This window comes from Stenella coeruleoalba, assembly GCF_951394435.1.
Source record: "Stenella coeruleoalba genome assembly, chromosome: 8".
Lineage (NCBI taxonomy): Eukaryota > Metazoa > Chordata > Mammalia > Artiodactyla > Delphinidae > Stenella > Stenella coeruleoalba.
In genome coordinates this window covers 3,100,925-3,114,117 of record NC_137154.1, presented here as the reverse complement: position 1 = coordinate 3,114,117, position 13,193 = coordinate 3,100,925, and the positions used below count along the sequence as shown (strand labels likewise).

The 13,193-nt window shown below is 58.1% G+C and overlaps 1 protein-coding gene across 2 annotated transcripts in view; it reads right to left on the bottom strand.

Annotated features, from left to right (window-relative positions):
• Window positions 1–13,193, bottom strand: part of SHANK2 (SH3 and multiple ankyrin repeat domains 2) — a 552,956-nt gene that overhangs the window by 154,368 nt on the left and 385,395 nt on the right. For both annotated transcript variants that reach the window (XM_079928829.1, XM_079928828.1), the window contains 2 exons: window positions 5,301–5,383; window positions 3,591–3,715 (listed from right to left, as the gene is read on the bottom strand). In XM_079928829.1, coding sequence (XP_079784955.1) covers window positions 3,591–3,715; window positions 5,301–5,383 — 208 coding nt within the window. The remainder of the gene's footprint in view (window positions 1–3,590; window positions 3,716–5,300; window positions 5,384–13,193) is intronic.

The window sequence follows — 13,193 nt, the reverse complement described above, 5'->3', positions numbered from 1 at the left end:
ACTTCATGCAAAACTGTCACCCCATCCACGTCCTCCTGACGACTCCTCCCGGCAAGCGGTCTCTCCTGCCCCACCTCCTGTGGTCGAGGAGCTTGAACCGAGATAATCTCAAAGAAATAGCAGACGGAGTATTCAACACACTGTGTCTGAGGCTGACTGCCTCTCAGCTTCGACGGCAACTCTCCGAGACGTCTCACTGTTATTTAAACCAGTCTGAATTGGGCTTCCTTTTGGTCCCTAATCATTCTTGGCTGGTGGAGGCCCCAACCTTAAATGTGACCCGCACAGGAAGAAAACTTGCCCAGACTCCCCCGCCTGCTTCTCCCTCTGGGCTGTCACTGCCCCCGGCCCACCTCTCTGAGGATCACTCCCCGCCCCCCCAGGTCCCCAAAGGGACACTCAGAGCCCACCGCCCACCCTGTCCACTCCCGCTGCCCCTAACAGCTCTCTGGGGAAGCTTCAGTGTCATCAGCCATCCGGGGGACTCTGGCACGTCAAGCTGATCTGAAAACTGTAAACACACACGGTCTACAGAGCCGCCTGTTCGAGTGTCTCCATGCACGGAGCGCCCACTTCCCCTTCTCCACCCCTGAGATGAGATTTCATGACAACCTGCTGGCGCACCAGGGCCCATCTATTTCATCCTAATTCCCAACTGGAAGATAGCCTTTTCCACACAATTTCATTCAGACCTTTGGCTTTTGGGCAGGAGGGAGGGGCGTGGTCAACAAAGAAACAATACCAACAACAAAAGAACAGACTCCTCCCCAAGGGCAAGGCAGAGAGATATACACTTTAGAGGACGAGCACCTAAGAAAGGCACGCACAAAGGAAACCCTCGACAGGGTCGATGCCGGCAAGATGACTGTGTGTGCGTCAAAGTCCAAGAAGGAAAAATGAAATTCAGTAGCAGCTGAAAACTCGGAAGAGTGAACATTCACTTCAGAAGTTGCCTCTTGGTCCCAGAGTTCACACTGCAGCACGCGTTTTTAAAGTGAAAGTAAAAGTCGGACAGGCTTTGAGTTCCTTTCCAATGGCAAAGAGAAACGAAGGCTTGCGGGAGGGTGCGGGGTGGGGGGGGGGGATGTGGGGAGATGTGGACAGTTTGCCCGCCCTCGGGGCAGCTTCCAAACAGGACCCTGCACTTGACCAAGAGCCCGGAAACCCCAGGCTCCAGGATGGCTTCCGGTCAAAACAAAGATCCACCTATGACACGTGAGTCTGTCTAAAACAATCCCTCCACGATTGAAGCTTTTCACTGAAAAACACAGAAAGATCTTCTGTTGGAAAAAACATGCACCTATAAGGCTATAAACGATTTTACTATTCCAGTGGCGGAATCCGGCAGCTGGGAAAACAACTCAGTGGAGATAGTCCTTTACACCCAAGCTCCTAAAGGAGAATTTCTGAGCCCCATGAGGCAGCCTTGGAATGAAGTGGGAGGAGCGAGGTTCCCAGGCCCCCCACCACACACACCGGCCGGCCCACTGTGTTCCCCATTAGAGTAGGACCCGTGGTGAGCAGCCTTGTAGGGCCTGGGGCTGTTTTGGGCCCACATCTCCTTCAGGTCATTTGAGACATAATAAGACAGACATAACCTTAAGGCAGCTCAGGGCCAGTCATTCCTGGAACCCTGGAATTCAGAGGCTGCCCAGAATATAAATGCTGTTCCAAAGTGGCAAATACGTTTGCACAGCAGAGGTTAGAAGCAATGTCAGAGGAGGCGCTTGGAAAACAGAAGGGCAGAAACTCTTAACGCTCCTAATTTCCATGGAGCCTTCCATCCATCCGACCAGGTGGCATGCCTTCTCTACCTGGCCCAGGTGTGCGCTGCGGGCACGTCTGCTTCCTGGGAGAGGGGTGGGCCCAGCAAACGCTCTGCGGCCGTCCCACGCTTCTTTTATTGACTAGTTTATCAAGGAAACAATCTGATGAGCCTAACAACCAGGGATGCTCCCGCCTCTGCAGCCCTCATTTATTATTTAAAACCGAAAACCAGCAACAGCTATGGCAACTTACTGGAGTCTCTCTCTCTGTCTCTGCCTCTCTCTCATACACACACACACACACACACACACACACACACACACACACACACACGAAGGGGACTTACATCACAACTGCAACCTACAGAAGATGATTCAACCCAGTCTCTCTGCATTTTCATGAGGTTACAAATCGAGTTAACTCATGAAACCACAGCGGGTTTCAGTCTCCACCATGCTGGGTGCGCATCCCACAGTTTCAGTGGACAAGAATCCAAAGGAGTGCAATTCTTCATCCGAGCCAGGCTCTGATTGGTCAGTAGTAATTTAAATACATCTTTCAGCACATAGAGTGAGACCGACGCACGATGCCTGGTATAAGGTAAAGCACCTTCTGTTTCACGGCTCTCTCTCCTCCAACAGTACCTTTCCTTCCGGGTTTCCAACACTCTCATAGTCTCCAGAAACACCAAGGAGATCACGAGTAGAACTGCAGCTCAAAAAGCACCCTTGGAAGGTTAGGCATCGTGGAGAGAAATGGCTTTAAGCCGCCGTCTCACCATGGCCTGGATCTCCTCCTTTCCAGAACGAACAAGTGTCTGGCCGGCCCCACGGCAGAGGCACCGAGTGCCCGGCTGGACACCACGCACCCATTCTTTCCACCTACAGGTGGATTTCCGGAGCAGATGAGACAGGGCTGAGGGTGAGCCCTAAGGAATGCTCTTGCAAGAAACAGGAACTCCCAACGGGGGCCATCTGAGCTCACCAAGCCTCTTAGAAATAATTTTTTCAAGGTATAACATAGTCTTTTATTCTTGCTATTTCCAAAGGGTAACACATTCCTTTGAAAGTAACACCTAAACATGCAAAAGGCGGGGAGCTCAAGTGTGCCGGCAGCTTGGTACCTCAGACACACCAACATGGTGACTCCAGGTGAGGCTTGAAGCAGCCGGGCACTCACGTCTAGTGAGATTTTTTTTAAACGAAGAGGACTCTCCCTCCTTCCACCTACTAGCAAAAGCTAGTTTTCCCAGCGTCTGAGTTTCAAAGTTTCCTTTTTGTACCATCAACTCCAGCCACCCACCTTGCCCAGGCTCCTTGGTGTTGGAAGGCCATCATCCATCCAACCGGTCAGTTACTTCGCCTTAAAAATCAACAGACTCTCGGCCACCAACGCTACAGACCTCACGAGAGCAACAGCCAGAGTACAGCGGTCTCCAGCCTGCCCTCGTGACACAAGAACGGGCCATGGCCCCTCTTGGGTCTATTCATACAGTCACAACCACACGTCCACGCGTGTCCCCGACATCACGGCAACCACCTTTCTCTTCCGTCTACCTCCTACTTCAAGACCAACGGCCAAGTTACATACATTTTAAACCTCCAAAGAGATAAAGCTACAGTCTCAAAGACAACCCCAACGCACAGTCCTCAGAAGATGGCATCCACCGTGGCTGGAAATAACCAAGCAACCCCGGTCCACGGCAGCCTCCGTGCCCGCCCCCAGATCTGGCCCAGTGACCATGCTGCCAAGACCACAGACCCCAACCCCACGAGAGGCGGCACTCTCCCCAAGCAGAAGGATATGAACACCGCTGTCCCTACCTCAATCAAGAAGTCCCCAGTCCTCAGTCCGGCTTGCCATGCCACCCCACCTTCATCCACGGACTCCAGGTACTGCAGGGCTGGGAACGCTGGCGTTGGCGTGAACTCTTCGATGGGCGTATCCGCTGGGAAGACAAGGTATACCGCGTTACAAGCCTGGGAGATGTTTCCAAGTTGGTAGCCCAGGCCTCCCACGGGACCCCGGGAGAAAGCAGGCCCTTGTGTCTCCGTGGGAAGGGGGTGGCCCGGGCCAGCTCTCCCCTGGGAAGGGGCTGGTACTCCTGGTCACGGGTCAACACCAAGTCAAGCGACGGAGCCAACTGCCTTTTGGTGCCACCACCATCCCTCTTGGCCTCTGCGCTGAGAACACAGGATAACGTGCTCCCCTGTCCATGTCTGTATGTACACGCCTGTCATTTTCTTTAAAAGCATCAGTGACTAAACATTTTCAGTTCTATAAATGGAAAAGTTCCCCCCATAACCACATGGAGCTTCAGAAACACCACACTGAACTGCTCGCCAAATTTACATCTACGTAGACTCGCTACCAAGGGAATTCAACTTGGAGCGTGGACGGAACAGAACGCTGACCCAGTGGGTGGCTGCAGATTTGGAATCCGCTTATGAATCCTCTCTGCTGGGAGCCCGGCTCTCTGTGGCCACTGTGCGGCCAGCGTCCATGGGAGGGCTGGGCCCCCACTCCTCAGCAGAGCCAGTGTTGGCTTCTGGGCCCCAGAGCTGCAGAGGGAAACTCTAGGGGAAGAGGTGGACTTTCCTGGGTGGCCATGTGAGGCCGGGGGTGGCGGGTGGGAAGAGGAAGGCGGCCTCGGTCGGGGGAGGGGAGACATCACACAGACAGTCATGGACACACACGGGGGACAGATGTATCTCTTCTCCCTCCCTCTGGCCGAGCTGCTGTCAGGGCAGCCCGGGCCTTGAGCAGGTGGGGCTGCCACCGGAGAAGGAGGCCTCCAGGGCCAGCACAGGTGCGGGACCCCCAGCGTGGCACGGAGGCTCCGAGATCAAACTTGCACGCGGCTTCCCCACACACGCGGGGCACAGATGTCTCCTCGCACGGGGACGCGATGCCATTTTGTTTTATTCTGAAAGGGAAGACCCCAAGTTCAGGGCTGGCAGTGGGTGCACTGCCGTGGAACACGTTCCTGGAGCCCTCACTGCAGGCCACGTGACACGTATGCTGCCGGCTGGGCCACGGCGGAGGGGACCATCTTGCAAAGTCACCTTAGAGGCGGGCACCCGCACGCCTGCCGCACTCGGAGCTGGGGCCCACTCCCAGAACGGGGCAGTTCTGAGGTGCCCAAAACTCGGGACCGGGTAATTCTGGGCGTCTGAGACCAGGAGCTCCGAAGCCAGCCACAATCAGGCTGAACTAAACCATGAAACACAGATGAAACCCAGGAATTAAAAAAAAAAGAGTGGGGGGAGGGAGAGAGGGAGGGAGGGAGGGAGGGAGGGAGGGACGGGGGGGGGAAAGAGCGAGCAATATTGTGCACAGAAAATTAAAAATATTCCTAAAGGAAGCCCCGATGTTTTAACAGGCAGAATGTTAAAGAACATGGTTGTCTAGCAACCGAGTACCCCCAGGAAAAGGGCTTCTTTTTGAGCCGGGGAACATTTTTTCTACAGGCGTGCACACACACACACACACACACATGTGGATGTATCCAGGCTGGGAGCCGCTGCTCTTACCTTTCGCCCCGCGGAGCACAAATCCGAAGCCCTCATTGTCTTTCTTCTGCAGGACCACGGTCTTCTCCTCGATGATGCAGTCACTGTAGAGAGAATTCCGGGGATAGCGCCCATTACTGTAGCCCGTCATCATCACCGTGGCCGATCCTCCAGCGGGGACGTTCATCATCATAGCCAATTAATCACCCCAGCTCGCGGGCTCCAGGCAGCATGGAGGCAAGCAAGCCGGGTGCAGGAGGAGTGAAGGCAGCTGGGGGGCAGGCTAACGGGATAGGCGGGCTCGGAGGGGGGGGCCGGGCAGAGGCAGAGCGGGAGCGAGCAGGAGGCAGGAGTCATACATGGTGATGGCAGCGCGGGCTGGCTCTGGGCAGCGGAAAGCAGAGAAAGTAAGTGGCCCGCGGGCACGGAGGAGGCCGCGCGTTACGGAGCCCGGGCCGGAGGCAGCATCCAGGGCGGCGCAAGGAAGTCAGCCGGAGCGGACAGGAGGCGGCAGGCTTTGTTTTTTTTTTCTTCTTCTCGAAGGGCTTTAAAAAAACATCACATTCTTTGTGCTCCCTGCAGCCGCAGGTACCGGGAGACGCGGCGACCCCTCCCTCTGCTCCGGGGGAACGCGGGCCCCCCTCGGTCTTCCGCGGAGCCCACAATGCCACCGGCGGCGGCGGCGGCGGCCGGGCGTCATCCCGCGCGGAGAAACCGCAGGCCGGCGGAGGGGGCGGCCGGCGGGCGGGGGCAGGTCACTCCAGTGACACGGAAGCCACTGACAACCCGGCCTCCTCTGGCGTGGGGATAGGGAGAAAGGGGGCTGCAGGCTCCCCCTTGGAGACACAGTCTAAAGCCACACCAGCTGCCTCTTGGCACAGAATTTTTGCTTTTTTTTTAAAGGAAAGAAACCCCAAAGCTCCAACTTTGCTTCGGTGGCCAGAGCCTCCCACCATCCAGAGTACGGGCGCGTCGCCACGTGATCAACCGCCCGCGGCACCGGGTGCAGGACCGAGGTGGACTTCCCGGCACCCCGCCCACCTTCCGGGGGCCGCATCCCTCTAGGATTCCCTGCTGCCCCGGAAGTAAGTCGGAGGGGGCGGGCAGGGCCGCTGCAGGGGAGGGGCAGGAGGCAGCCCAGAGAGGCTTTCTCCAGGGTCCTAAGGGGCTGGCGTGGGAGGGCAGGGTGAGGCGGAAGGGCGCCGGCGGGCGGGCCCCCAGCAATTCCGCAGGCCTCTGTCCTGGAGGGGGAGGCCTGGGGATGCAGACGGCGAACGGTGGGACGGGCTCGAAGTCCCAGACGACTGAAGGTCAGCTTTGCCCAGCACTGGATTCGCCTCCTGCAGGAAGCTCGTGGCCCCCGCTTGCAACCCAGGTAGGGTGGCCCTGCAGGGGCCAGCAGCCGAGAGCATCGCACAGCACGGACGAGCCGGGGCGGCTTCCGAGAGGTGGGGGACGCAGCCGGAGGACACACAGGTGTCCGGACCCGCTGCTGAGCCCTCCAGCCCTGCAAGAGGTGCCGCACAAAGGAACTCGTGGGCGTGGCCCTGCCTTCCAGGAAAGCAGGGAGGGACACACACCTTGACAACAGGCAGACCACACAATCCAGGATGACCGGTCCAGGGTGTTCTCAGAACCTGGGCCGGGGTTCAGTCCCTGGGCACTCACTCAGCCTGCCAAGTACGGGGGGGGGGCCCCAGGGAGCCATTGCTTTAACTGCCGCTTGGCGGGGAGCCAGGACCCAGGAACCACAGGAGCGGAAGGGGAGGGGCTTGGTGGGCGGGGCTCTGGGGGGAGTGGACCCTCCACCAGGCCTGTCCGCCTTTCCATCCCGTGCTTTCCCCGACCAGAATACAGACACAACTGTCTCCCCACCACCCCTTCTCCCCAGCTCTGAACTTCTCAAGCCTGAGGGCGCCCTGGCTGGGCAGGTGCAAACCCGCCACCTGCTCCTCCAGCGAGAGGCCTCCAAGGGCCAGTCTGCTGAAGCCACACCTTTTGCAGCTGCACGTCCCCCTGCAGGAGCGGCCCCTTGAAACTCTGGAAGGATGGTGCCTGCCCCCCTGGGGACACATGTGGCCCCCGACGCCTGCCTCCGCCCGGCTCCAAGGTGACCCTGTCCCGCTCTCCCCTCTCGTGGCCTCACCATGAGCCGGCTCCACCCGCCTGGCAGGCGACCCCCGACACCTTCAGCTGGACCCTCCAGCTGTCCCCCAGGCCGGGGAACTTGTTAGGGACAGTGTGGCTGGCCGGCCACTGGTTGACTCCCTCCCTACCGACCGTGGAGGGCGAGGGAAGGCATTAGCGTCACGCAGAGCTCAGCTCAGATCCCGGCTTTGCTCTGGCCCCAAGGTCACTCTGACCTTCAGAGCCTCAGGGTCCCGCTCTGCAGAATGGGAATAATAGCAAGGCACGCCTTGAGGACCTCACGAGGAGTCAGCAAAGCAATCCATCTGAGCCCAGGTACGCAGCACGTGTTAAGAACAGCAACCGTCCCGAGCGGGGTCATCCTTGGCGTGTGCCAACCCCCTCTTCCTCCTGTAAGGACCCCTCCCAGGCTAACGGCGGAGCCCCTCTCCTGAGTCCCCTCTTAAACCTCGCGGCGGTTCCTGACGACTTGCTCGTGGCTGCCTGTCTTGGCCCTGTGCTGTGTGGCTACGCCGTCCTGCTCACCGAGAAAACGCCCGGCTCCTTAGTCTCTGATCTGAAGAAAGCAGCTTGAATTCCTCTCTCCTGCATTAGTTCAGTAGCTAAACAGCCCCCGGTGCCCTGCCCGTCATGACCCCATCTCACCTTCATTCACACACAGACCTGGGTTTGAATCCCAACCTGGGCATTCACCAGCTTAGCTTCTCAGAGCCTCAGTTTCCCTATCTGCAATGTGGGAGCAGTAATTCCTGCCTTGCAGGGACTCTGAGAGCAAGTGAGGGCAGTGCCCCTGCCCTCACAACAGGGGAAGGTGCCCTCGTCAGCATCCCCACGTGCCGAACCCCCCAGGAGACAGCGACCTCTTCCTGGGGTTACCCAGCACGGGGCCACGTGAAATGGAGCAAAATGGGCATGAACGCAGGCGTGCAAAACAGGGGTGGCAGTGGCCGAAGGAAGACCGCAGGGTTTCGAGTGAAGAGGTCTCCGGGACGGTCCCCAGAGGGCAGGGCGGCTCAGCATTGTGGAGGGCCCACTGCACACAGCTGGCCCCGCCCAGGACGGGAAAGGCAGTTCCGGGCTCTTAGAAACCTACAATCTGGGTAGCAGTCCTTGAGAAGCGATGGGAAACTCCAACACAAGAGTCATTCCCTTAAAACAGGAGCAAATGTCCAGTTTTGTCCGAATGGCCCGACCACCCGCGTGGGATGAGAATGGGAAATCCCACAGTCCAGACCTCAGGGCAGGGCCTTCCCCAGGTGAGAGTCTCCCAGGGGGCTCTTTTGGCTGCTCTATGAACCTAAAAACCGTCTCAGGACGGCAGCCGCGGCATCCGGAAGACGTGGCTTCTGTGTGCTGCCGCCAGAGATGCGCCGAAGCCCCGAGAACCAGAGGCCGCCTGAACCTCCGCCCCAGGCCAGCCCTGGTCCCGCCCGAGCAGATCTGCCCTCCAGATGCAGCCCCAACGCGCGAGATCTGACTTCACTGGGGCAGGACCTCGGCACACGCACGGTCCCCGTGCTGCTCCCCGCGCTGTGCACGCAGAAATCACCACCACCTGGTCCCTGGGGACGGGGCCTAGGGCCGCAAACAGCCCAACTCCAAAGTGATCACGCCCACCTTGCTTTGCATCTTCCCCCTGCCTTGGACCCCAATCGCAGCCCAGCCTCACGGCCGAGTCTCCTCCATATGCTCAGTTTCACTCCCCTGAAACGCCCTCCACTTGGCCTTATCGTTTACCCACGTCCTCGCAGTACCTCACTTCCTTCTGTTCCACGTTCCCTTTGCCAGCCACGTCCACCCAAGCCCTCCTGACAAGGGGCCATCACATAATCTCTCTACGGGGGTTCCCTCCAGCCTTGTCCCAGCCTCTGATGGGGCCCTTCTCACCTTCAAAGCCATCACCTGTGGGCTTCTTGGGAGTAAACATCACGCCCCTTTCTCTCTGAATCTCCCTACGTGCCATAACATCTACTCTTGGTAAGATTCTAACTGTGTTTGTTAATGAGAAAAAAATGTAATCCCGTTGTGCTCTCTTCCGATGTGTTTTCTGAACAGGGCAGGAGAGCACTTTAACGTACCCCCAGTGTACCCTCCTTTGGCAGATTCCTCTAACGGGAGCTGTGGAAGGTAAAGGGGGTGGGCATTCAGCCCAGCCAAGTACAGTTGCTCAGGTTGCGCACAGTACAACTACGGAGAATGCCATTACGTCGTGGCCATCATAGACCCATATGTTTATTGCAGTGATTTTGGCTCAGCTGGAAGGAAAGGGCCTCGAGGAAGGGGCAGCCACCTTCATCGAGTTCATGCAAAGACGGAGTGCAGGCTTTTGGCTGCCTCGGGGAATGCAAGAGATGTCCGTAGATGCCTGTCTACCTGGGGGCTGGGCCGCCATGGAATCAGGAGGTATCCACAGAGAACCACATCAACACTGGCAGACACAGCCCCGTGTTGGAAGTCTCCTGGGAGCCACACGGTACAGACCGTGCCATGTTTCCGTCTTTTCACTCCCTAATAGCCCTATGCACACAGCAGGAAAGAGTGTGCCGAATCATGGAGCGAGGCAGGAGTACGGTGGGAAACTGGTTGGCTGCCAGAGAGGGCCTCAGAGTCCCTGCGCCACTGGCAGGCCTGAAGACACTCCCGGTGCCTGCCTGGCAAGACTGCAGGCGGCCGGGCCTCAAGTGGCCTTAACTGTGGCCCCGTGATGGGCCTACAGAGAAGGCTGTGCTTGGCTTGGGCCCAGAAGGTAGCAGGTGTCAGCGATGACAGTTGGCATTTAGGATTTGTCAGTCACTGAACGGGCTCCCTTGGCAGTGGTGTCTGATCCTGGAGGAGCTGTAAACCTGAAGCCACAGGAAGCCCGGCCTGGGCAGCTGAGATATATGAGCAGGTGGGGCCCTGGGGTGGCTCTGTCTGCCCTGTCTCACGTGGGAAGGCTCATTGCAGGCATTTTAATTTTGAACACAAGGACGGTTGGGGTGACCAGATGGCCTCAGCCGGGCTCTCAGGATCCCGGCTGGGATGTGACCCTGACGAGTCAAACAGCTCCATTTCTTCCCTCTGCTCCACTGGGATTGGGTTTTGGCCTAGAACCAAAGTTTAGAAGCAACTGGGGCCAACGGTTAAGCTACCACGTTAATTCATAAATGAATGCAGCCCTTCCTTACCGAATACCTTACTTCACCTGAAGCGTCAGGTGAGGGAGTGGATATCCGGCATTTGTGGAGGGAACAGACCAGACCCAGTCTGGCCCTCGTGGACATGTCAGGGGTAGTGGGTTGAATGTGGATCCCAAAATTCTGTTCACGTCCAGTGCCCCATATCTGTGAACGTGCCCTTATCTGGGAATGAAGTCTTTGCAGATGTGATTGGTTAAGGCGCTCGAGAAGAGCTCGTCCTGGATTCAGTGAGGGCCCTAAAACCAACGGCTTGGGCCTTAGAAGAGAAAAGAGGGGGAGATTTGAGACAGAGGCTCAGGGGAGAGAAGGCCGCGCCTGTGAAGACGGGCAGAGACGGGAGGGACGCAGCCACTAGCCGAGAAGCACCCGAAGCTGGAGGAGGGAAGGGAAGGTCCTCCCCGGAGCTTCTGGAGGGAGCGCTGCCCTGCCGGCACCTCGATCTCAGACTTCTGGCTCCAGAACTGGGGGAGGACACATTTCTGCTGTTTGCGGCCACTCCCTCTGTGGTCATTTGTTACAGGAGCACCAGGAAGCTCATACACCTGGCGGGCGGGAAGATAAATATGAATCCAACCATCACACAGATGTGTAGGATATAGTGCTGTGTGAACTAGAAGGGGGCTGGAGGGCTTCCTGTAGGAGGAGGACCAATGCACGAATAGGAGTGAATGGGTTGAGGGGCTGGAGAAGGAAAGAGGGAGAGGAGAATATTCCAGACAGAGGTGGAACCACAGGAATGAAAGTTCTGAGGCCCACCTGGGAGGCAGGAGGGGCCGATCACACCAGGCTGTGGGTGTGGGCCGCCTGCACACCAAGAGCAAGGCCCAGGGGTGGCAAGAGGCTGGAATGCAGCTTCAGGCAGGCCCAGGACAGCCCGTGCTTCCCCCTAGTATCACCCGGAAGGCCAAAACGACAGAAAGCGGCTGATCTACTCCTCTCCCCACTAGCCTTTTCCCAGCCAGGCCTGAATCCCGCTGGGATAGCCCAAGGCTGACTTAAGCATGGGGCAGAAACTCTGTCCCACAGCCATGTTTCCTGCTCAACAATTCACGCAGGGAGGTCTGCTGTTGCTGTGTTGCTGGTGTAACAGCTCTTCCCAGGCACCAGAACGAGATGCTGGCCAGAGATGCTGCAGGTCATCAGGCCGGCCCGGCCCTGTGGCAGGAGAGGATGTCAGATGAGGCACAAACGCGGGTGCAGGAGGGGCACACACGCCGGACGCGGTGCCTTGGTCAGAAGCGCTGATCCCCTTCAGCTTTGCGGAAGGGGCGCCGTGGACTGCCGGGCACAGGCAGCAGGGCTGTCTCGGCAACTGGGCCCTACAACCCAGCCCCCAGTGCCTCAAAGTTTTGGGGACCCCACAAACATGTTTGCAAGCTGGAAAAGCAAATCCACTGGCTCCAAATTCCAAAGAGCAAGCAACATGGAAATTAGCCTGTGTTTAATTAAGTGTCTCTGAAATTGAACACGGGGTCAACTTCATTACTGGCTGAATTCTGTGTCCATCACGCACCCTTGCACGTGAAAACTACCTGCGAGTCAGATTTTCTCACTTGGAGACACTTCGTGGGTACGTGGCTCAAGGCAAAGAAATCACAGAAGCCGCTGGGGGTCTTCCTGCACCGAGCTACTCACAGGCAAACGGGTCCAAAGGCAAAATTACCAAAATCATTTCAGAACTATTGTGTGTGTGGTAAGAAGGTATATTGAATGCAGGCTGTGGGCGTGATGAACACAGCTGATTAGATCTGGGCTGGGGCGGCCGGAACTCAGGGTGCAGGGCCCCAGGGGGGTCTTTCTAAAGCAGCGGAGGCCACGTGGGCAGCCTGGGGACACCCGGGGAAGATCCTGGAGGAGAGGCCGGCATGTGTACCACCTCTGAATGCTCCTCCAGAGCACTTGTGGGGGGGATCTCGCCTTCTCTAGGGCAGGGAAACGGAGCCCCAGAGAAGCCGCGTGTGCGTCACTCCCCATGGAAACGCATTTCGGTGACAGAGCCCGATGGAGGTGGGAACCGGGACGCTGTTAGAAAGAGGGGCCTATAGGGACGGCGAATGGCAGCGGCTGTCCTAGAAACTTCCGGGCTCTGCCAGTCAGGAAGGATGAGGCTACACAGAGAGCCCGTCGGCTCTTCCAAGGGGGATGCCAGGGGCCTCAACAGGTGTCCCAGCTGGGCAGAGATGCCAGGTGTGGGCAGGCGGCCCAGCTCACCACGGCGGCGCTGGCTGTGGAGTGGCACAGAGGGCCGCTCCACAGAGGGCAGGGCCAGGTCCGCTCCTTGGGAAGGGCTGGTGGGCCATGAGCGAGCAGGAGGGGTTCCCCAAGTCATCTGTCCCTCGCCGCCAACACTCACTACCGGTGGGGCACCTCTCAGCTCGCAGCCACACACGCTGCTGCTCCCTGAATCCTGCTTCCTGCATCCCGGTCGGGGGAACGCTTGGTGTTGCCCTCTAGCCCTCCCCACCCCTCACGAGCAGGAGGCAGCCCTAATTCCCAGGGGATGGGAAGCCCACGCCACCTCGGTGCTCAGGGAGGTGGACTGCGCAAGGCTGCTCTGTGTCACACGTGGGAGATGACGAATGTGGCC